The 22871-nt window shown below is 35.2% G+C and overlaps 3 protein-coding genes across 3 annotated transcripts; 2 read left to right on the plus strand and 1 right to left on the minus strand.

Moving 5' to 3' along the window:
- Positions 1 to 6423: 6423 nt before the first annotated feature.
- Positions 6424 to 10725, plus strand: LOC110769739 (ras-related protein Rab11D). The gene is made up of 2 exons (XM_021973766.2): positions 6424 to 6887; positions 10066 to 10725. Exons 1-2 carry the CDS (start codon positions 6667 to 6669, stop codon positions 10499 to 10501), a joined length of 657 nt encoding a protein of 218 aa, XP_021829458.2. The 5' UTR covers positions 6424 to 6666; the 3' UTR covers positions 10502 to 10725.
- Positions 10726 to 10940: 215 nt separating this feature from the next.
- LOC110769738 (putative WRKY transcription factor 69) lies at positions 10941 to 14769 on the minus strand. The gene is made up of 3 exons (XM_021973765.2): positions 14410 to 14769; positions 14118 to 14261; positions 10941 to 11768 (listed from the first exon to the last, which is right to left on the minus strand). Exons 1-3 carry the CDS (start codon positions 14550 to 14552, stop codon positions 11246 to 11248), a joined length of 810 nt encoding a protein of 269 aa, XP_021829457.2. The 5' UTR covers positions 14553 to 14769; the 3' UTR covers positions 10941 to 11245.
- Positions 14770 to 20165: 5396 nt separating this feature from the next.
- On the plus strand, positions 20166 to 21236 carry LOC110769728 (uncharacterized). Its single transcript, XM_021973757.2, has one exon. The coding sequence runs from the start codon at positions 20254 to 20256 to the stop codon at positions 21064 to 21066; it is 813 nt and encodes a 270-aa protein (XP_021829449.2). The 5' UTR covers positions 20166 to 20253; the 3' UTR covers positions 21067 to 21236.
- Positions 21237 to 22871: the final 1635 nt, after the last annotated feature.

Consider the following 22871-nt stretch of genomic DNA (forward strand, 5'->3'; position numbering starts at 1 on the left):
CTGCTCATCATCATTGTGCTTGGCAGTAACAATGACCTTATCTGCAACAAGAGAAGCACCAGCAGCCAAGGCTTGCATAAATTCCTTGGTGCCAGACCTTGCAATGGTACCAAGGTTGTTCACCAAATCTGAACAACAAAAGCCTTCCTGCTATACTTGAAAATACCATAACTTCAATAGTGTAGAGGCTTGACTTGCTTGACTGACAAGATTTAAAGCCAGTACAAACCCAGCCAGCATGCAATAAAATATGCATTCCCTGAAGATGTATTTTCTATATAGTATGGTACATTTCAGAAATATATTAAGCATGTGCAGGGCAAGATGGAAGAATTAAATAAATCATCCATGTGGTCTCCGACGCTACTATAAACAGGCGCAATAAGCAGCAAAACATCAGAATAATTGGAATATCAGGACAGCCAAAATCCATTTTCCAAAATTTGCTCAAACACAACTAACAGATGCTTGCGTGTTTCATGTGGGAGGCGTATTGCCAATCGTCACAGCTTGCTTAGTTCTTAAAGGTGGCAGCTTAGGTAGCACCCATGCCGGTGAACTGCTGAGCCATAGTGCTTCACCAGTTTCTTTGTGTTTAAAGTCTGGACCTTTTTTGTTCCGCTGTGAGAATTAAAAAAGTAGCAAGGCAACAAATTAATTACAGAAATAATTCTTTTTGATCTCTGTCATGTCATTCTTCAACATGAAAAATTGAAACCTTCCTTCCACACAAATTAATACGCACTTGAAGTGAAGAAACAAACTCACTAGCAACTTGTCATGTCATGCTTACATAACTCATTAAAACAGATTTCTTGGTCAAATAAGCTAATGTTTAAAATAAGTTGTTGAAACGATCATAAACTACAACATAAAAGTTAACGTGTTCAAATCTCTAACCTAAGCCATACAAACTAAGTCGTTGAATTTAAAATGTTCACAAGCCAAACACAAACAGAAAACACAACAATTCATACAATAAACACTAGAAAATATTGAAATGAGCAATCAACATAAGAATAAACGGTGAAAATACGTACATCAGAGGCGTCACTGATGAGCTTCTGAAATGGCGGCCGTAGAGAGGAAGAGGAAGCGGCAACCCCTCTGGCTCTGGAAAAATCGTCGTCGCATCTGCAAACAAGAGATCCGGGTTGAAAATCGAGAACACAAGACGGATCTGGCCATTTTGGAATATATCGTCGATGGAAATCGGCGATCCGTCGGGGTTGGAGCATGCGAAAGAGAAATCGTCTTCATCTTCTTTCTTCTTGCAACCACCATCAGCGTCGGCATTCTGAACACCTTCATCCGGCAATTGACACCTCAAATCTACAGAGTAGCCACAGAACTTAGCAAGCTTAACCATTAGCTCTGTTCATATCGAAAAAATAGAAATTAGCACCAAATTCAACGAAGAAACTGAAATCAAGTCAAAATTCAAGTTAATTAAGCAAAAATCAAAAGGGAAATAACGAATTGAAGCAGATGGAACAAACCTGCAAAGGAAATGGAAACATCGGTGGCGAGAACATGTGTGAGGCCACCGGTGTAATGGAGATTGTCGTCAGTCTTGTGTTGGTCCATGGCTTTGAGACTGTTTGGTTTACTTTGAAGGCAGAGAGAGGGAAGAAGGGAGAGAACAGAGGGGAGATGGTGGTTTGAAGCAGGAAAGGGGCTTGAGGCTTCAAACGAGATCCAAAACTAATTTAATGCAAAAAAGGGTAATAAAGATATTTCATCTTATTAATTAAATTAAAAAATATACAATTGTTGATTTTTGGGTTTATTTTGGGTATGTTTATATATAATGAATGGTATAGGGTATATTTATAGTTTTATGTCTAGGAATGGGTATTTCACTAAATTTCTATAAAAATAAAATATAAAAGATAACAAATTAAATTATCAATTAACAATTAAAAAAATTGGAAAAACTAAAAAAATTAAATACTTTTTTTTATATAAAAGAATTCTCTCCTCTCAGTCAACTCGTGTCTGTGTTTGGGGTTTTTATGGTGGTGGCTATGGGGGTGAGGTGATTAGCGCTGGAAAAGTTCATGGCTTTGAGGCATATAAGGTACGTTCGGTGCATTGTTTTCGTTTTCCCTCACAAAACGTTTTCTGAAAACAAATCTAACTTTGTGAACAAAAGTTGAAAATGAAAAAAAGTTGTTTTCAGTAATTTCATTTTCAGTGTTTTCTGAAGACACGAGAATGCATCCCATCAACAACTCTAGCTCTCTCTCTTGACAACCGATAAACCCACCAACATGAACAACACCCATCTTCTCCAACCCAACAAACTCAGAAAAAAAAATACATAGGAAGAAGAAAAGAAAAGAAAAACATATACAAAGGAAGAGAAAAGAAAAGAACAACACCCATCTTCTCCGACCCACATACCCAGCTCAACCACCACCACAACCATTAATTAGTGGAGAGAGAGAGAGAGAGAGAGAGAGAGAGAGAGAGAGAGAGAGAGAGGGTGTATGGGATTCATGCCATGGAAGGAAGGAGGAGTAGGTACGGCCTGGGAAGGAAAGGAAGAAGAAAAGAGGAAGAAAAGGAGAAAGAAGATAAACGGCCTTGGGAAGTAAAGGAAGAAGAAAAGGGGAAGAAAGAAGGAAAGAGGATGAAAAAAGAGAAAAAAGAAACAGAGTGCGAAGGAAAAGAAGAAGAAAAGAGGAGGAAAGAGAGAAAAGGAGAAAAAGAAGAAGAAGAAAAAAAAGAAAGAAAAAAGAAAGGAGATAAGATAGTTTTTGAGCTTTAATTTTTTTTTCATTGTTTATAATAATTTTAGCCTCTAAAAATATCATAATTAAAATAAATTAGAACTGAAATTAACAAAAATACACCTGAAAAACAATTGTACTACCAGACATGTTTTCATTGTTTTTGTTTTCTAAAGATGTTTTCTAATTAATCTACCAGACGCATTTTCATTTCCTGAAAATATTCTCAGAAAACATTCTTTGAAAACGTTACCAGACAGGCCCTTAGGGTTTTGTTTAGATGAAGGAGAAAACCCTTTTGGTTTTTCTCTGTAAAAGAATGAAAGAAGGCTCAAAGGTGAAAGCTTTTTAAGGGAATGGGGTTAAGGGGAGATGGGTGATGAAGATGATTTGGGTGATGAATGTTGTAATGAGAAGAGATGACAAATATATGAAGTGTGAAAACTCTCTCTCCTCTCAGCCAACCCGTTGAATCTCGCTGTTGCCAATCTATGGTCGAGGAAGGGAGGGTGGTTTTGGGTTAGGGAGGTCTGGTGCGAATCTGGGATCGAGGAAGAGGGGTAGCGGCTCTAGATTAAGGAGGGGGCCTACGGATTTGGTTCATGAAGGGAGAAGAGAGAGGGAAAGAGAGAGATAATGGGAGAGGTGTTGGGCGGTGGAAAGGGGGTGGGTGTGGGTCGGGTTGGCTGGGAGGTGGGTCAGTTTTTCTGGAAATTTAATTGAAGAAGAAATGCCTGGGTTGTGATTAATGTCTGGGTGTGGGGGTTTTGCTTTTCTGGTTTTTATTTTTTGAAGAAACTTATGGGTTTGATTCATTTTCCTTTGTTTTTTTAATGTTTTTTTTAAATTTTAATTATTAGAATATTTAATTTTGTTTTAATCTATGTGGAAGTGGGCTCCACTTGCTATATCACTTACTCAATTGGTGGATAATGATCCATGTATATGAGATTACACAAATACTCTTGCCACATCATCATAGTTAACATACTTTTGGACGAAGTTGATGGCAAGGGGCAAAGTGAGTCACCAAACCACGGTTAAGTGGGGTAAGTAGGCCACTTTAAGTTTGAGGGGGGCAATGTAAGATTTGACCATAGTTTCAAGGGGCATTAGTATAAATAAGCCTTTTTTATTTTTTGGAGAATTGAAGGATTTTTTATTGGGTGAGTTCAAATCAAAGAAATTTTTTTTGTCTATCTTATTTTCCTTCTATTCATTTTTATCCTCTATTGAATAATAACATATTTATAATAATTAAATAGGGTATACTAGTGATTTACCCCCTAAATTTGTACCTAATTTTCGATTTGCCCCATATCCTTTTTTTTTAGAAAATTAAGGATATGAACTCTTTTTTTTTTCGCCAATTTCCCCCCTACAGTCTAAATCCACAACATTTCATCCAATTTGCCGTTAAATATGAGGGCAAAGTGGTCATTTTGTACGTTAAAAATAAATAAAAATGAAATAAAATAATTTGAAATTTGAAATAATAATCAATAATGATAGAAATAAAATTTTTATTATTTTAAAAAAAAAAAGAGTAGAGAAAATGTCATCCTCAGACTTCCTATTAGCCTTTGAATTTCTGCTTACCAACACTTCCTATAAGCCTCATACCAACCCCCTTCTTCCCCAAAATCGAACACATCTCATACAACAACACCAAAACCTCCACCATATATTTGAACAAAAAAACCCATATACACTTATTTGAACACAGAAAAAAAAAAAAAAAAAAAAAAAACCCAGATCCACTTGATAAAAAATAACACAAGAGGTAGAGGGGTTGTGGTGAGGTGGGTGATTTTGTGGGTGTCGGGGATGGACTTGGGGTTTGGGGGAAGAAAGAGAGAGTGTGTGATGGTTGTGGGGTGGAGGCTGTGGGAGGGTGAGTTGTTGAGAGAGAGAGAGAGAGAGAGAGAGAGAGAGAAAGAGAGAGAGAGGGAGGCTGCGATGGTAAAGGGGTGGTCGTGGGTTTGGGGGTGTGTTGCGAAAGGGGAGGCAACGACGGTTGGGAGAGGGGATGGGTTGCCAATTAGTCTTGGGGTGAGTTGTTGGTGGGAAATGGGTAGTCAAGTTGGGGAATTAAAAGAGAGAGGAGAAGGGGGGTCTGTGGGTAGGATAGTTTTTGTTTTGTTCCTTTTTCTTTAATTTTATCTAAAATAAATAAATTTATTTTTAATGATTTAACTGAAAATTGGATGAAATGTTGATGATTTAGATGGTAAGGGGGAAATTGGCGGAAAAAAAAAAGTTCATATCCTTAATTTTCTAAATATAAAAAAAAAAAAAAAAGGGGTCAATTGAAACTAAAGTACAAGTTCAAGGGGCAAATCACTAGTATACCCTAATTAAATATAACAAAATTCAATTTATTAATAACTCAATCCAAATAAATAAAATACAATTATTCTGATGAACAAAATGTTTTGTTATGCTCAATATATTTAGCTTGATATGAATGTATGTGACTCTAATTAGATAACCTGACAGTGATTAAAGTTCTAATCAGAATACCTGACAATAACAAAATTCTGGTAAGATAACCTTAGAGTGACAAAACTTTCTATTTATGTTGCTCCTTATCTTTCTCTTTTAATTTTCTCCTTACTTTTATTTTGGTTCATCCATGTAATTATATCTTGAGATATATATGTTAGTGAGAGCGAAGGATTCATACTATTTCTCCATCATATTGATTACCTTCTCATACATGTAGTTAGCCAGTGGACCTTTTAAGGCCCAAGATTGAAAGATGAAGAGAAACAACTCTCTGAGTCATTTTTTCAATCCTCTTGATTTGAAGCTTCTCTCTCCCTTTTCTTTTCATTTATTCATAAACTATCTTTTACAATTCATTTTATTTTTATAGATTTTGCACCTTTCATTTTCTATTTTGCTATTTTGGGAACCCTAGCTAGCTACCTATATGGGAAGGCAATCAATATGATGGAGAAATATGATAAATCTATCGATCTCACTCACATATTTACCCTAGCTAGCTACCTGCAAATTTTGTTATATGGGAGCTGGCTATTCAATAATTGAGGCTAGGCATTAAAATTTGGGTGTTTTATTATTATGCCCAAGATAAGAGCTCAAATTATTTTTTTAAAAAAATTCTATATGAAATGGACTTTAAAAACATACCTAAAGCTCATTTACAACATAACAAAGAGGCTTTGAACTTCCTATAATTTAAAAAACTGACACTGGTTTTCTTAAAACAAGCCCAACCTGAAAACCTCACCCAAAAAAAAAAACACTCAAAACACTCAAAACAAATGAAATCCTAAAACACTTAAAATTTCCTCACCAAAAAAAAACCCAAACACTTAAATTTCCCCAATTTTAAGGATATGTGATCCCAACCCTCTTTTGTGATACCCCCTCTATCCACAGATAAAATCCTAATTTCACCACTGCAAAACCCCAATTTGATTTTAACAAGTAACCGTAACACATGTTCCCGCCTTCTTTCATTTGCAATTGCAACATTTTGGATTTTTGGTGTAGCTTCCGCGTAAGAAAGTTAAGAATGTTTTTGTGTGTGTGTGTGTCTCTGTACTAGAAAAGTTGTGTGGCACCATTATCGTATTCTCGTGTCTGCGGCTATTATTCTCTTCCTGGATTTCAGCCAGACCAGTAAAATAGTCTCTATCATTTCCCATTTCAAAATCTTTACCTACAAAATCCTTCAATATATTAAAAACCAAATCTTTGCCTTTTTCTAAAAAAGAAAAATTTAAAGACCACCATATCCCCATTTGCTCTTACGCCAATTTCAACACTTGTTAGACTTTAGACCAAACCAAGAAAAAAGCTGTGTCCTTTATGCTCGTTGCTCTTTGCTCTTTGCTCTTTCTTTCTCTAATTCCTTCTCTCTATTTCTCTTATCTCTCTCAGTAAGAAGTATATATCATATATGGCTGGGTACAAAGCTGATGACGACTATGATTACTTGTTCAAGCTGGTTTTGATTGGTGATTCTGGTGTAGGAAAATCAAACCTGCTTTCCAGGTTCACGAGGAACGAGTTTAATCTGGAGTCCAAGTCTACTATTGGGGTGGAGTTTGCTACCAAGACTATGAACGTTGATGGAAAAACCATTAAGGCTCAGATTTGGGACACTGCTGGCCAAGAGAGGTGTGGATTTTCTTTTTCCTTTGTTTATTGCCAAATTTTTTTGGCTTTTGTGATGTGGGGTTTGATCGTTTTATCTGATTAGACATGGGTTTTCTCTAGAGTATTGGAAAAACTTTGATTTTTACTATTTGGGGTTCGAGTTGGATTGTATGCTCTAGAGGCTTATTCTTTCTGAAGATCAGATATCATAGGTTTGTGGCTTTTCAAATTCTTCTGATGATTTATGATAGCTGTTCTTTCTTTCTGCTGAAATATTTAGGCATATGAAGCCTTAGGCAGATTGGTTTGTATATGTTAGTAATGAATCAGAGGTAAACAGGACGAATACAACATTCGGTTTTGTCAAAAGGGTTTTTCCATAGTTTCTGAAATATCATGGGGTTTTGATGTTTTTTTCTTTGTCTTCCTAAATCTTAGGCAATTATTATGTAGATAGGTAATAGATGATCATTGTAGAACTAAAGATCAGAGAAGCATGCATTTAATAGGGCCTGAAGTCTCAACATGCTTTGGATGTAATACATAGGAAACATAGATTGTCTGTTCACTATACAACTTTCTTGATGTGAGAAGCTGTAAGACACTTTTCTTATTTGTTTCTCATTTCATTACTTGGAAATTTGGGACTCAGAGTAGTTGGTCCTTTGGAAGTGTATCCCTAACATGGACTATTCTTTGTTCTTTTTTATTACTTGGCTTGTTGGCAGTGTATGGAGGGGAGGTTTTTCAATTATTCATTGTTTGATCTCAATTTTCAAGAATCATTGAAGCATTTATTTGACTCCATTATGGCTACTTAATTGTAATTTGTTATTAAGCCAGTCTTAAAAGCTTTAATTTGCCAACTTTATGGCTGGAAAGTATTAAGTCCTAGGGTGAGTAAAAATTTGATAAGGTGATCAGATCACCATCGCAATATCGTTATTAATGGAGAAAGAAAATAGGCAGATATTGCTTGACAAAAGAAAAACTGATCAGAGAAAGGAGATTTGAATGTAGGGGCTGTTCTTAATTTACCCTGTTCTAAAAAAAGAATATTCATAGCGTAGTAGAAAAACTTTTTTTTTTGGGTTATTAATAGACTCACCTGAATAGTGCCCACAGCCTACAAGATCCAAGCTGGCTCTGTTGATGATGAAGAGGGGAGTCCAGTACATGAAACATGATGTATGCAGACTCAGCAAGTACGTCTGCCACCACATTTGCCTCTTTGATAACATGTTGGAGTTCTATGTGCTCCATGTGGAAGCTGAGTGTATATCTCTCATGACCAGCAACTGCTATGGCTTGTTAATTTTTTGGCTCGTGGTGCTGTCAATTACTAGTTTGGAGTCACTTTAGGGCTTTGCATTCTGCCATTGGAACAGTACCAAAGTCTAGGTCTCTATTGTCTGCAAAGAGTGGGTTTTATCAGAGTTTTTGATGATAAAGCTAGATTTTACTTGATTGCTATTCTTTACCGGAGCATCCAAGTTGTGTTTAATGAAGTGCTCCTCTGGGGGTTTCCATTTGATCCTCTTTGTGGGAGGGGATTATTTGGGTTCTTTTTGTAAGATGTTGTATCTCAGGGCGAAGTTTGTGAGACATTTAGTAGCAATAGTAATGGCCTGAATAGGGTTAGGCTTGTGGTTCTTGAATAACATTGCACACCATGTTCCCGGAGCTCCCAGCACAAGGCCGACGGTTTTTCCCACAAATTACTAGTGTTATTCCCTGCTTGTCATCTGTTTGTTCTCTGTATCTTCAACCCAATCGAGAAAGGGTAATTTTGTGTTAGGGTATTGGCAGACCATGCCAACACGCATCTAGACACTTTTCAGAACAGGACATTATGTCAACTAGTGGTCAATGTTTTCCACCACCTCTCTACAAAAGAGGCATGCCTGGTCTATATTTGGATTAAATATTGCAATACGGTTTCGTTTTGAGCCTTCTTTGTAGAAAGATGCACCTGAAGAATTTGATTTTTTGCAATATGTTCAGGTTCCAGATATTTTTTAGAGGAGGTGCTCTGGGGTGTGTTCCTCTGTCCCCTCATTTGCATCCAAGTTGTTGATTTGATAGAAAAATGACCATCTGGCTTGATGTTGTCTTTATATTGAATGTATTTAGAAATGAATTTGAAGTTATATGCTAAAGTGCACTTTCAGTCATTACCTACAAACAATCCTCAGAGGAAAAGAAGGAATTTTGAAAACTTTCAATTTTGAGTTTTGTTGGTAAAGTGTAATGAACCTCTGCAGTGCTCTTAACAGCCATTTATTTCTGTTTAGTTCATGGAAATACTTGTATTTTCCATCTGCTGTAGTATGAAACCGTACTTTGATGTTTGGCTTTGGGAAAACTTTTTGTTTTTTATCCCACTGTATTTCTAGCTTTCATTGTGACACCACTCCTCTCCTATGAGTTAATTGTCATGTTAGAACAATAGTTTACCTGATTAGCATTCGCAAATGCTTTTGACTTTCATATATCCGTACTCAAAATACACAAGTTACTGCTTTAGTTCATTTCATATGTATGTATGTTATTTTTGTTAGCTGCCTGTAAGCGATTGATTCCTATTGAGTCCTGGTGGAGAATATAATTTTTAGGAAAAGCATGAACGGCTAACAACACTATCTGCATTTGGTAACACCAGGTTCACTGAGGGACAGATAAACCAGCTGGCCGCCTTATTGTTGATGCTGCCTGGGACTTTAGCATGTTTTGTCTAATTCGTGGTTCAATATATGCTGATTACCATGATTTGTTGTGCCAATAACTAAACCATAGGGCATTTGAACATGAGTTGCATGAATGTTCAATTTTCAGTGGAGCTAACTGTTATCAGGGCATTTTATTTTCACCAATTCATGATGTTGTATTGGTATCTAAAATGTTATCAGATGGCATAAATGCTTGATTTTCATCCCCAGTCTCATTCTGCCTGCAAAGCTGCAAATAGTTGGACTGCTATATTTTCATCTGCATAAAGGCCCATATTTTGTCTCCGTTGGAATCTACCTAAATTGAGTGTCATGTCCAACTGGAAATTATATCAAATCAATTGTCTGGTCAATTCCCCGCTAGAGAATACTGCTATAGTTGCAAGTTGGTATTTAAAATTCTAACATTAATGATTTGTGTCAAATTAACAGCTGTTTTGTAGTTTCCACTAATTTCCTTATTCTTATAGATATCGAGCCATTACAAGTGCATATTACCGAGGAGCCGTGGGTGCTTTGCTAGTGTATGATGTAACTCGGGGAGCCACATTTGAGAATGTAGCAAGGTGGTTGAAGGAGCTGAGGGACCATACCGACCCCAACATTGTAGTCATGCTCATTGGCAACAAATCAGATCTTCGCCATCTGGTGGCCGTCTCAAAAGAGGATGGTAAATCTTTTGCTGAAAGAGAGTCCCTCTACTTCATGGAAACTTCTGCATTGGAAGCAACCAATGTAGAAAGTGCATTTACTGAAGTCTTGACTCAAATATACCGGGTCGTAAGCAAGAGGGCAGTTGAGGCAGGCAACAACGGCAGTGCTACTGCTGTTCCGTCCAAAGGACAGACCATAAATGTCAAAGATGATAGTTCTGTTTTTAAGAGAATTGGATGCTGCTCAAACTAGACTTGGTAATTCTTTCTGCTGGTGTTTTTATACTCTTTTTATTTTTATATTTTTTGTTTTTCTCCCTTCTCTTTGTATATTATCACCGGCAGTGAAAGTTGAAACTAGTATGTCAGATATATTGTTTGCAAAAATTGCCTACTAGGCAAGGGTCTGTATACGTAAATTGTAGCCCCCAGGTGATATTTGTTTGCTTGTTATAGTATTTTAGCAAATTCACCCCATTTGTTTTCTTGCAAAATCTTGAGGAAACGAAAAAATATATTTGAAAAAAAATAATAATAATAATAAAGGCCATACTCCAAATGTCCAAGGTTTTTCGTGTTATTATATGATGTCAATCAAATTTTAAGAACGTTATCTTTGGATCCGGTCGGCAATAATATCAAAACTACTACAAGTACAAGGTGAATTAATAATCATAAACATGGCAGAAGGAAAATGATGTCCCGATTTTTTTTCCTCTTCTTTATTCTTTGCGTTTGTCCAAGAAAAATTTGTACAAAACAATACCCCAAAAAAAAAAAATATTATGAAGCATATTTTATACAAGAAAATTTGTAGCTTCTTAGGGTTCATTCAATCAACAAATAATGATATTCAACACTTAGTAATATTAGAGTTACCACATTTTTTTACCACGGGATACGACAGTTAATGTGTAAACTAACAACTGTCTTACCCACTTTGTGATTAGAAAATGTGGTTCCTACTCTCAACCATTTGATTCAACGTCTGCGGTTTTTATCCTCTACTATCGCAACAAGGAACTACACTTAAACTACATCTCCGATTCTGCTCGTCCGATTCCACCATCCTGTGTCGGAAAAACACTGAACCCTCTGGTAACTCGCCCAGATCGGCGAACAAATACTCGTCCTCCTCATCTCCCAACCTCGTTGCCACATCATAATCAGCGCAACTACTATTTCCCGCACAAATCGGACTTTCTAGAACAGCTGTCGATGCCACGTCACTGAACCAACCGAAGTCGCTAAGCAACGTGGCCGAGTCGTCACTAAGGTCAAGGTCGACTTGGCTCGCAAAAATTGTGAGCTCCTCATCATTGGGTGTGACAGTTTTGGCGGGAAGTTCGGGTTCGGTGTTGGGTGACGTGGCGGTGGAGGGTTGGTGTGGTTTGGTAGTGGGCTTGGGGTGGTTGTGTTCACAAGCATAGGTGATCAAGAGCATTGTGGGGTCCACACGACTTCTCTCCACTTGTTTTCTTGCCGGGCAACCCTTGGAGCTACTACATCGATAATATCCCCTGCAAAAGATACCAAATGTAGATTAAATAAAATTATTAACAAACAAGTAGTTAAAACAAACGCCATCAATAAAAAATTTGCATTCATATCATAAATCAATATATAAATCAAAAGCTTATATAAAAATTTGTGTCACATTTAACACATTTGAAAGAGTGCAAACTATTTTTTTTTTATTAAGAAAGAAGCGTATATTATTTTCAAATGAGGGCGTTCGTGTTAAAAATAATGTCATTTACTAGGTCTTGTAAAGTGGGCTTGTAACTAAGTTGCTAGTATAATGAGCTAAACCAAGTAAGCAAGGTGGTCTTAATCTGTTCATCATTACAAGTTGGTCTCAAACCCTCATGTGGGTGGGTAGCAAAAGATATCGGTGGTGCCAAAAATTACGTTCACAAAATTTTCAATATACATACTAAACCCTAAATCGAAAATTTAACTTTTAAATCTCAAAATGAGGTCGCTTTACATGTAAACATGTAAAAGCTATACGGAAGATGCATTCTACTTCATATTTTCAGAAAATTCTTCTAAATTTTGTCAATATAGGTCACTAAAATTCTTCTAAAACTTAGAAAGTATTCAGAAATCAATTGATCTTTCTCAAACTTCATATTTTCTCACACACACATTATCATGTTGTCATGAGAGTTCAAACCAGAGACTATTTGTCTACAAATTAAGGCTATTTGCCAAAAGGCTAGATCCCCTTGGCATAAAAGTAAAATTTCATATTCCTACTTTTTTGTTCATATAAAATATCTTTTTACATCTCTGAGTTCAATATTACTATTTGTACCACATTTATTGACGACCTCATCTCTAATAGAGGTGGACAACACCATTGTATGTCGGACTCACTTATATTAGAGAGGTAGTCAGTAATGTGATCAGTAAATGTGGTACAGATAGCAACATTCCTGTAAATTATTGCCAAATGAGAGTCCACAACAATTATATATTAGGATTTTAGTAAAAAGTCCATTTTTGCATGACATATTATACAAATACCCATATAGAGCCTATTTGAAGAGAAAAATCCAAAACTAGCCACTTGTCTTTTTTTAATTGGTTCTTAATGTGTTTAACCCCCAACCCAAACCTCTTCGTTAAAAAATATAAATCCTCAAAACCCAAATAGAACCCATTGTATTTTGATTCCCATGATCATGAATGGTTCCTTTGCTTTTATCTCTCTCTCTCTCTCTCTCTCTCTCTCTCTCTCTCTCTCTCATATTCAAATAAACTAATAATTTTATCTTATTTCCAATTATTTATGTCAATCAGGAATTCCTTTTTGTCTCTTTCTGACGCCTAGACATGGTTGAAGGTTCTATTGTTTCTGGAAGACGGAAGTATATTAGGTCCGATTTGAAAACAAATTAGCCATGTAGAAAAAACTAAAGATTCTAATTCTAGTGCGCAAGGAAAAGAAAAGGGATTGGATTTCAATAAAAATGAAGTTTGGGTGAGTTATGTTCATCCTTTCTGAAGAAAGAAGCGGTGATGTGTCATTTTTTTAAACCCTTATATTGAATTTTAATGATGTGTCAAGCTTATATTAATGAACAAAGAGGGTTTTAAATTTGTCTTTAAAAGTTATTTTGCAAAGAAGTAAATTTATCAGTAAAATTTTGAAAATAAGGTGGGTAGGAAAATAGGACAGGTGGGTAGAAATAACAGCACTCCAAAATTATATACGAACCAATTATAAAATAACACGTGGCTTGTTTTAAGTTTTTCTCTTTTAAGTGGGCTCTATATGGATATTTGTAGAATGGATCTATTCATGAAAAGCCGATGATATATTGTGGTTCAATTAACCTTTTCTCAAGATTTTGTCATTTTTGAACTGGATCCTAGAGCGTGCTTCTCACGAGATGCGAGAGCGTGGATGGTGTTCCTTACTACGACAGCAGGCGCATTTTAATAGAGCCGCCTTCATGGACTAAAATACGCAGTGTAACAAATGAAAGACAACAAATAATCAATACATCATTGATTTAAAAAAAACTAATAATAATAATAATAATCAATACAACATCCGGCGGCGAATACAAGAAAACTTAAGAAGCTCAATGCATCAATTATTTTATTTTTCTTCATTTTCCACAAAAAATAAATAATTGAGTGGATATTTTAGGATTTTCAAAATACTATAAAAATATAATCTCTTGAATTTAAACCATATAATATATTATATTCACATACTAAATGATTAAAATTACTGCATCTGTAATATATTTTTATCTCGAAAAATTCCGAATTCAAATCTCATGAACAACAGTTATTGAATTTTATAAAAAATTGTACTGAGAAAATATAAAGAAGAATAATTGAATAAATACCTGGGATATGGAGACCCTTTGATGGGCTTTTGGCCGTACTTCCTCCAAGCCCAAGAATCCGACGGTGGATGGCCCTCCCCTTTGCTCTTGGATCCCTCCACGTCACCGATCGGTACTGTCACCACCCTCTTCTGCACTCCCCTCCTAAAACAGAAACCAACAGAACCAACCATTATAACGGTCAATTTAATTTCCAAAATTATAAACAACCCTACAAATTTCTTTTCTTTTTTTTGCAAAAGAAAAAACCCAAAATAAGAAAGAAAGAAAAAAAGCCTACTTAATTAATTACCTTTTCTTGGGTGATGGGGCAGTGGCCACCTTTGTCTCCTCCCCTGAGGAGGGCGAGCCCGGACCATTCTCTGACGTCATGGGCTGATCAGGGTCTGCTGGGTCAGTCCCAAATGGGGAAATTCTGTAGAATTTAGGGTCCATAGGGTCAAGAGGCTCAAGAGCAGCTTTGTTGGCTATATTATTCTAGGGTTTTTGGGTGGCAAAGATGAACATGGATTTTCCCGGAAAATAGAGAGAAAATTAAGAAGTGTTTGGCAGAAGAGAAAGTTGGGGCTGAGGTTGGGGAAGGGGTAGAGAGTGTTGAGAGGAAAATAAAATGGGGTTGGGGTTGGGGTTGGGGGGCTGTTTAATATCGTCATGTTGACAGATGGGCAGCTAAGTAGTTTATTAGGGACGTGCAAGCAAATAAGCACTAAAATACACAAAATGTGTGTATAAAACTATAAAGTTGGATGATTGGGTGAGGCTGAGTTCATCGTAAGATGCTGTGGGATCATGAAATGATTGGGTTAGATTGGATTAGATGGGATTGGGATGGGACAACAAACGGTCCCAAAATCAAGTGGGGGAGATATGGAAAGGAGAAATAAAAAGGTGGAAGAATGATCAAGTGGAGAGGGAGTTACATTAATATTTTTATATACTTGGATTCTTTCAAGAAAATGGATAAAACATGTTTTTAATAAATAAAGTGACTTTGTTTCATGTGAATGGATTGTGGCAATAGTGGCATCTTGGAATTGCCAAATCATTACCACTAAAAAAATAAATAAGTTTATTTGAGAGACATCTTAGTTTCATCATTTTATATTTTAATAATCTCAATTGTTTATTTTTTAAATCTTGATTCCTGGGCCAGTTTTGATATATAAAAAAAAAAAAATTAAAACATTAGATAAATCATAAACTAATAAGACATCTAATTACGATGAAGTGAATACACGACGATGTTTCCAAAAGCAAAACAATAAAATAACTACCATTTAATAAATTGAATACATGTTTTTCACTTTTGGTTTTTTTTTTTAAAAAAAAAATACAAGTGATATTGAAAAGGGGATATTTGAACTCAAGACCTCAACTCAGGTGCATTAATATTGCTCTTATCCACTTAATCTACAAACAAGCCCCTTGCTAGCGTAGAAGATCTTTAAGGTCTACGAATTTGATGGTTCACATTATTACAATATAATACATTGCCCTGAATTAAATGGCACTTTATGACGTCTCATCTTTCTTAAAGGCATGATACATTGAGAAAGTGGGATTAGGGTAGATTCTCCACATATATAACTGTATATATTCTTTGTTACAATGGCAAAGGGAGCATAGACCTAAGAGGGGGGAAACACTCTCATGCAATAAGGATAACACTTTTCGCTATCCTCAGTCAATAACACAATCAAGGATGGATCTATGTTTGGGTTAGAGTGGGCTTTAGCACAGTGTTGACTTTGGAGAGAGACGAATTAGGCTTTAGTTGTGTAAGCTCAATCTAGAAAAATTAAATAATAGCCCACCACTTTTTTCTAGAAAGCAACCCATATTTACAGCCAAATACTTTAATACTTCAATTACTAATTTTTTTTTCTCTCTCTTCTTTGGTTTATTCAGCTTTTGATTTGGCTCAAATAATGTTTATATGTCTCTCTAATTTTGTTTTTTCGAATTTATTGATGTTGCTTCTTTTGGAAATATTAAAATATGGACTCTCCCTAACTAAACCACACTGCTGACCCAAAGTCCTCAAGCTTCAAATTGTTCTTCGTCTAAGCCTCTGAATTTTTTTTTCTAGGTTTTCTTTGTTTGTTGCAGGTTTCTTTGTTTAGATATCTCTCTGAAAATAAATTTCTTTTAATGAATTCTGAAAATAGTTTTTAATATGAAGGAAATATACTGATTTAGTCAAAAAGTATACCATTTTCATTAATCTGAAGGAAATATTGCTTTTGATATATATATATATGTTTAAAAATTGGGCTTATAATTGATCCCAACAAAAAAAAATATAGTCCACCTCTATAAATATTCCTAGGTCTGCCATTGAACGCAATGACACGTGAGATAACTTTTCCATATATCATTTTATTATTGGCCGCGAATAGTAAAATAGTGTTATTCCCGTTATAAGTAAGTTTTTCTGCTAAGAGGGGCACATGCCCCTTCTCTCTTTTGTTATTGTCAAAACAACTTATGAATCTTGTACAAGTAATTGCAAAACTCCTCTTAAATTCTTAAGTGCCTCCTCTACCCTTTCTTGCTATTCGTCGCTCCACTGTTATTGTCAAAACAACTTATGAATCTTGCACAAGTAATTGCAAAACTCCTCTTAAATTCTTAAGTGCCTCCTCTACTCTTTCTTGTTATTCCTCGCTCCACGTATGTATATATATGAGCTCGAATTAGTAAATTTGTGTATTAATACACTTATGTATCTATATATATATATACAAGTCTAAATTAGTATATTTATGTATTATACACATATGTACATATTTTAAAACAATATTTTTTTCACACACACTTCTTAATTGTGCGAAAAAATATGTTGTGTTTGAATGCAAACGTATTATTCGTTTGTCATACACACACATACATATTTTTCATGAATAATAAACATTTTTCAAATCTTTTACAATAATACACATATTATTAGCATATTTTATCTGTATATTTCACATAGTGAAAAAAAGACTACAAACAATAAAAATTGTATAGATAGTTTTAAATTTTTATATAATGGCCGAATTTTTCATCGTTTGTTTTAAATAAATTTTCTGAATAATACACATATGTATTTTATATTGTATTATACTAATCTAGTATTTTACTAAGTATGATAGGAGTACTCAAGCTCTATGTTAAACCATGAACTTATATCCAAAGAAAAACTATTATTCAACCTCAAAATACATACACAAAAAAGAAAAAACTTGTTGGCACTGAAACTGAACAGATAGAGATGAGTGCAACTTACAAGTGATGTGGACGATCTAGAGATCGATTGAGTGCTTGATGTAGATTCTTCCTGTCCTGGGATGTCGATCCTGAACTAAGGAGAAGCTGAGGCCCGTGAGGTCTATGGAACCGGTGTGGAACCAGTCTAAGACCCTCCGATACAAAAGTAAGTTTATTTTTAAGAGCTTTTGCTACTGACAATGTATTTAGCATAAAAGTCAAGCTGAAAAGTCTTACCCCTTGTATTGTAGTAAAGTGACCTATTTATAGAGGGCATTTGTTATGCTCTTGGTGCTTAATTTCGATGTGGGACTCGTGGGAGGGTCCTCCAAGGTTGACACGAGTCTGTAGATATTTTGGGCGGGGCCTTCGAGGTTGATCCGTGGAATCGTCAGCATGTGCCGATTGAGGGTTGTGAACATCGATCGGTAGGTAATGCCGATCGTTCTTCATAGAGGCCACTCGATGAACATACCACTCTTAGGGTTTTTGAAGGTAGAATCGGCGTTGGACACCGATTCTTGCTCAGGTGACCTATCAATGCAAGCCGCAAGATTGATCTTCTCCTTGCAAGCGAGTCCACGTGTCATGGTGTGAGTGGAGGGTCAGATATGGTACAAACAAAACCAAGCAAGACTACTGGAGCATCTTCCAGAAATATTGGAAAGACAAATACTTGTTTCTCCTTAAAAAAGAAAGTAGATTAACTATAATTCTAAAATAAAAAAATATATACTTTTTAGGGAGATTCACTATTATACCTAATTTAGGAGCCCAAATTATAAAAATACCTTATATGAAATGAACTTTAGAAACACATCCAAAGCTCATTTACAACATAACAAAGAGACTTCGAATTTCCTATAAATTACAAAACTTTCATTGATTTCTTAAAACAAGGCCCAACCTCAAAACCTCATAAAAAAAACCAAAAACACTCAATAGGACATTAAAGTAATTTAATAATCAAAATTAAATTCATTAGGGCCAGCTGTTATTTTTTGGGTTTGTTTATAGACATTTAGAGATATTTAGTCATATACCCATTCTTAGCACTAAGGATATAGATAAATCCTATACCATTTAATTTCTATAAATAAACCCAAAAAAATGATAGCTGGCCCTATTGAATTTAATTTTGATTATTAAATTACTTTAATGCCCTATTGAGTGTTTTTATTTATAAAAAATTAAAATTATTATAAAAAAAAAAAAAAAGAGGTTTTGGGGTTGGGCTTATTTTAAGAAATCGATGACAATTTTGTAATTTATAAGAAGTTAAAAGCCTTTTTGTTTTGTTGCAAATGGGCTTTGGGTGTGTTTCTAAAGTCCATTTCATATATGATTTTTTTAAAATAATTTGGACTCCTATATTGAGTATAATAGTGAATCTCCCGTAACTAAATATCTCTAATTTTTATACCATCAGTTGCAATGATTTCTGGATAACATGTTGAATGTTCTATACAAAGAACACATTCAACCAAAGTTTTATGTATCCAAGAAATACAATCCGAACAAGCTAAACTTCTGAAGACAAGTCCACCTTGGGGTTTTGCCTAGTATAATTTGTCTAGTCTTTTTACCGTGGCAACTCATAGAAACGATGATATACCTTTTTTTTTTCCCATGCACTCTTGAAACCTCTATCATACTATATCCTCCTAAACTAAATCTTTTTTTACCAGCACTTCCACGGTTTGAAGCTCCTGAAAAATGTCTATTTTCTACTGTGGCTAATTCAATATGGAGATGAGGAAGTAGGAAAATGAGGTAGGATTATAATAGGTTTAAGGTTCGATTCCCTCTAATATTTCAATGAAATCAAAAAAAGAAATCAACATGGAGATATGTGACCTATACCCCTCTTTTTTTTTTTGTACAGATTTTTAAGTACACTAGAAAACAAGGCATTTAAGATTTTTAAAAAAAATTTATATGAATTAATGAGAGTATTGTTATGAGGTAATTAATAACTTAGGGCGTGTATGGTAATGTTTTTAGTAACTTGGGCTGGTTTCGAAAAATGGATAGAGGGAAATAGGAGAGAGCAAGAAGAGAGAGAAAGAGAGGCTGAGGTTGAGGTGGTGATGGTTGTGTAGATTGAAGGAGCTATGATGAGGATCAAGGATAGATCTGCCAAATCCAACGACAAAGAGAGGTCAAGGTTGAGAATGGTTGTGCGAATCGAAGGAGCTATCCATATCAAGGCCTGTGTGTCGATCTTCCGAATTCGACAAGAAAGAGAGGTGGAGGTGGTGGCATTGCTGTGCATGGAGAAATTGGGTGGAGATTGGTGAGTAGTGGAAAGAAATAAAGGAGATGTTAGCGTTTTAGGTGAGGTTTGATATGATGTGAAGAGTAGTAGGGTAAATGTTGTGTCCAACCAATGTGTTATGCCACGTGTAACGATTTATAAAAATTTAAAATTAAATTTTTTAGAATATACTAGTTCGATTGGGTAAACCACCAGTTTTGATTTTAGAAACCATGAACCGGACCACTGCAGCCGGTCTAATTAGACTTCCAAACCAATTTTTTTTTTCAAATTAAAGCAAAAACCGCACAAAATCAAATTAGTTAGTCCAATTCGGCCAGTTTTCTTGTTTTGGCTATCTAAATCCCCAGCTCTAGGAATTGCAATCGAATATATATCCGGATTTCTGGTAGGAGTGACCCACTAGATGTATATAAAATTTTAATTTAATTAAAAAGAAAGGAGCAACTTGTAGATAATATATTACACGTTGCCAATAAATATTCAATATGAGCCAGTAATGAGGGGCAACAAGGTTGCCAATATATGTACGTCAACCCCGTACTTATCTACAATTGGCAAAACACCTACAATTAGCAAAACATCTTGAACCTTCTAGCTCTCAAAATGGCCACAGAAGAAGAAGAAGAAGAAGAAGAGGTGCTTCTCAGCCTCTTTGATTCATACTGGTTTGAACATGAAATTTTGAGCAAGAAATCCCCTTCACAACCCCAAGAAGCCACAAACCCAAGTCTCCAAGTTGACCAATCAGCCCAAGAAGCAACCCAACAACAAGTACCAGATTTCCCCAGCCTTTCATGCTTGCCAAGGTCTCTGAGTGATGACCAATTTTCAAACACCAAAGGGAGCCTCTTCTCTTCTGATTCTCTCTCCCCACACTCAATCCTCATGAGCACCACCACACCAAAACTCCATACAATTTTCTCTGGTAAACAAGTCATAGAGTTCTCCAAACGAAGTGTGAAACAAGAACAAGTGCCAGCAGCTCAGACAAGAAGGGTACATGGTCATGGTGAAAGAAACAGAAGAAGAAGAAGAAGAATAGGGCCCAGCAAGAGCTTGTCTGACCTGGAGTTTGATGAGCTCAAGGGTTTTATGGATTTGGGTTTTGTGTTCACTGAGGAAGACAAGGATTCAAAATTGGTTTCCATAATTCCTGGTTTGCAAAGGCTTGGAAGTATTGGGGAACAAGATAGAGATGAAGAGGATCAGAGAAATAATAATAATAATAATAATAATACTGATCCAAGTAGTCATCATGTGGTTTCAAGGCCCTATCTCTCTGAGGCTTGGGATGCTTTGGATCAAAGAAAGAAAGAGAACAAACTGGTGAATTGGAGAATACCAGCTAATTTAGGTAAGGACATGAAGCATAATCTCAGGTTTTGGGCTCATACTGTTGCATCAACTGTGAGATAACAACACTACTCTTTTCTTGTGCCTTTTTCTACTTAGATTCCTTGGAATAAATCTTGTTCATTAGCTAGGTTGTATTTTGTTACTGTCACACCGAAAAATTACTTATTATCGGATATATTTTGCCGTTAGCATTACAAAATTTGTAAATGTAAATTTTGTTTTCCTTTTTTTTTGGTTTACATATGTAATTATAAGTGGGTAGGATGCCCCTTCTTTGTGCTAATTTTTTCTTTCTAAATTTCTCTTTGTTAAGTTTGTGGGTTTTGTTGGAAATTTTGTTGAAAATGAAATAAAGAGATAATGTATCATAGCTGTGCTATATTTGGTGAGGATATTCTACCTACCACTAATTCATTTGGATTAATGCTCATGGACCGATAAAAAAAAAGTTTTTAACAAATAGACCTATTTTAACATGACATTTTATTTTTTTAAAAATCCTTAAAAGTCCAATACTTCTATAAAAAATAAAAAATAAAAACTCCATGTTTACGTTGAAGCGAAAAAATTGTAACACACTAAGAACTAATTACAAAATAACAAATGACTAATTGAGGGTTTTTTTTTCTTTCTAAATAAGCTCTTTAATATCATGTTAAAATGGGTCTATTTATAAAAAGGGATCAATAAATGTCCTATTTTTTAATTCAAATTTGGTCCATTAGCTTACATGATGTGGAGAATGATATAATTGTCGCTTCAGGAAAGTGGCACCATTACTTTAAATTTAAAGTAATTGTGGGAGATCATGAGATCATTCAAACTTTTTGGGTTTTTTTTCACTTAAAAAGAAAAGTATATCTTGTCACGTGGTACTCACTGCTATTTCTCCTTTCTGAATTCTAAAGCACGTTTTGACGAAATACAACTGCAGTTTATATAGATCTATGCACCTGTAAAATTTAAAAGAAGAACACAAGTTAGCCAACTGGAAGTTTTTTCTTGCATCAAGTCACATGTGATTTGTGCACGTGTAGATTTATTTTTTGGGCTAGTTGTGCGGCTATCATATGTTAAAGAAAATGAAAGAAAGAAGCAAAGTAGGGGGTGGGTATAAGTTGGGTCGGGTCGGTTTTGGTCTCAATTCGTCACTCAACTCATAAGTATATAATCTTTTGGGTCTAAGATTCGCTTATTATTAAGTCAATCCAATTCAACTTAATACTTTTATTATCGGGTTGAGTGGTTCAGTCGGATTAATCTAAAATTATGCACGTTCTTAAATTTTGATCCCAATCCGTATATAGCGGGGTTTGCATAAACTCTTATTTTATGAGATGGTGGACCAGAGCATCACTTATTAAACTATTTTATGTGTACGTCTTTTATTAAAGATCTGATGTAACACAGACAACAAGTATCTTATTATTATTCTACGTCAGTCTAATGTAATACAAAATATATATTGTCCTTTTAGTCAACTTTCAGCCTTGACAGATTAAATTTCTCACCAAACAAACAGATGCATGTGATGTGTATATCAATAATTTAAAGGTAAACAGTAATATACAGTACTTGTCCTAGAGCCTACAGAGAAGTAAGTAATTATAGATACTTCTGATTAATTCTTAATTATGGAATCTGGAAGAATCAATTTCAGGATTGTTAATCTCTGATAAACTTCTCTCATAGATACCCTCACTTTGATGGAAAGTCGAAACCTCGTCGATGGTACGTAATAGTATGTGATATACCGATATGATATTACGAGTTCACTTAAATCATGATACGTGTACATTTATTAATATCTAAGCTCTTATATAAACTCAGTGCACGAGTTATAATTTTTGACTTATATAACACTA

The sequence above is a fragment of the Prunus avium genome, chromosome 3, assembly GCF_965620075.1.
Source record: "Prunus avium chromosome 3, drPruAviu1.hap1.1, whole genome shotgun sequence".
Taxonomy (NCBI): Eukaryota; Viridiplantae; Streptophyta; class Magnoliopsida; order Rosales; family Rosaceae; genus Prunus; species Prunus avium.

Excerpts from the sequence above, each read along its gene's own strand:
- LOC110769739 (XM_021973766.2), top strand. The coding sequence starts at position 6,667 with ATGGCTGGGTACAAAGCTGATGACGACTATGATTACTTGTTCAAGCTG. Across the intron at positions 6,888-10,065 it reads GACACTGCTGGCCAAGAGAG|ATATCGAGCCATTACAAGTG; the intron begins GTGTGGATTTTC and ends TTATTCTTATAG.
- LOC110769738 (XM_021973765.2), bottom strand. The coding sequence starts at position 14,552 with ATGGACCCTAAATTCTACAGAATTTCCCCATTTGGGACTGACCCAGCA. Across the intron at positions 14,262-14,409 it reads GCCCCATCACCCAAGAAAAG|GAGGGGAGTGCAGAAGAGGG; the intron begins GTAATTAATTAA and ends TTTCTGTTTTAG. Across the intron at positions 11,769-14,117 it reads AAAGGGTCTCCATATCCCAG|GGGATATTATCGATGTAGTA; the intron begins GTATTTATTCAA and ends TATCTTTTGCAG.
- LOC110769728 (XM_021973757.2), top strand. The coding sequence starts at position 20,254 with ATGGCCACAGAAGAAGAAGAAGAAGAAGAAGAGGTGCTTCTCAGCCTC.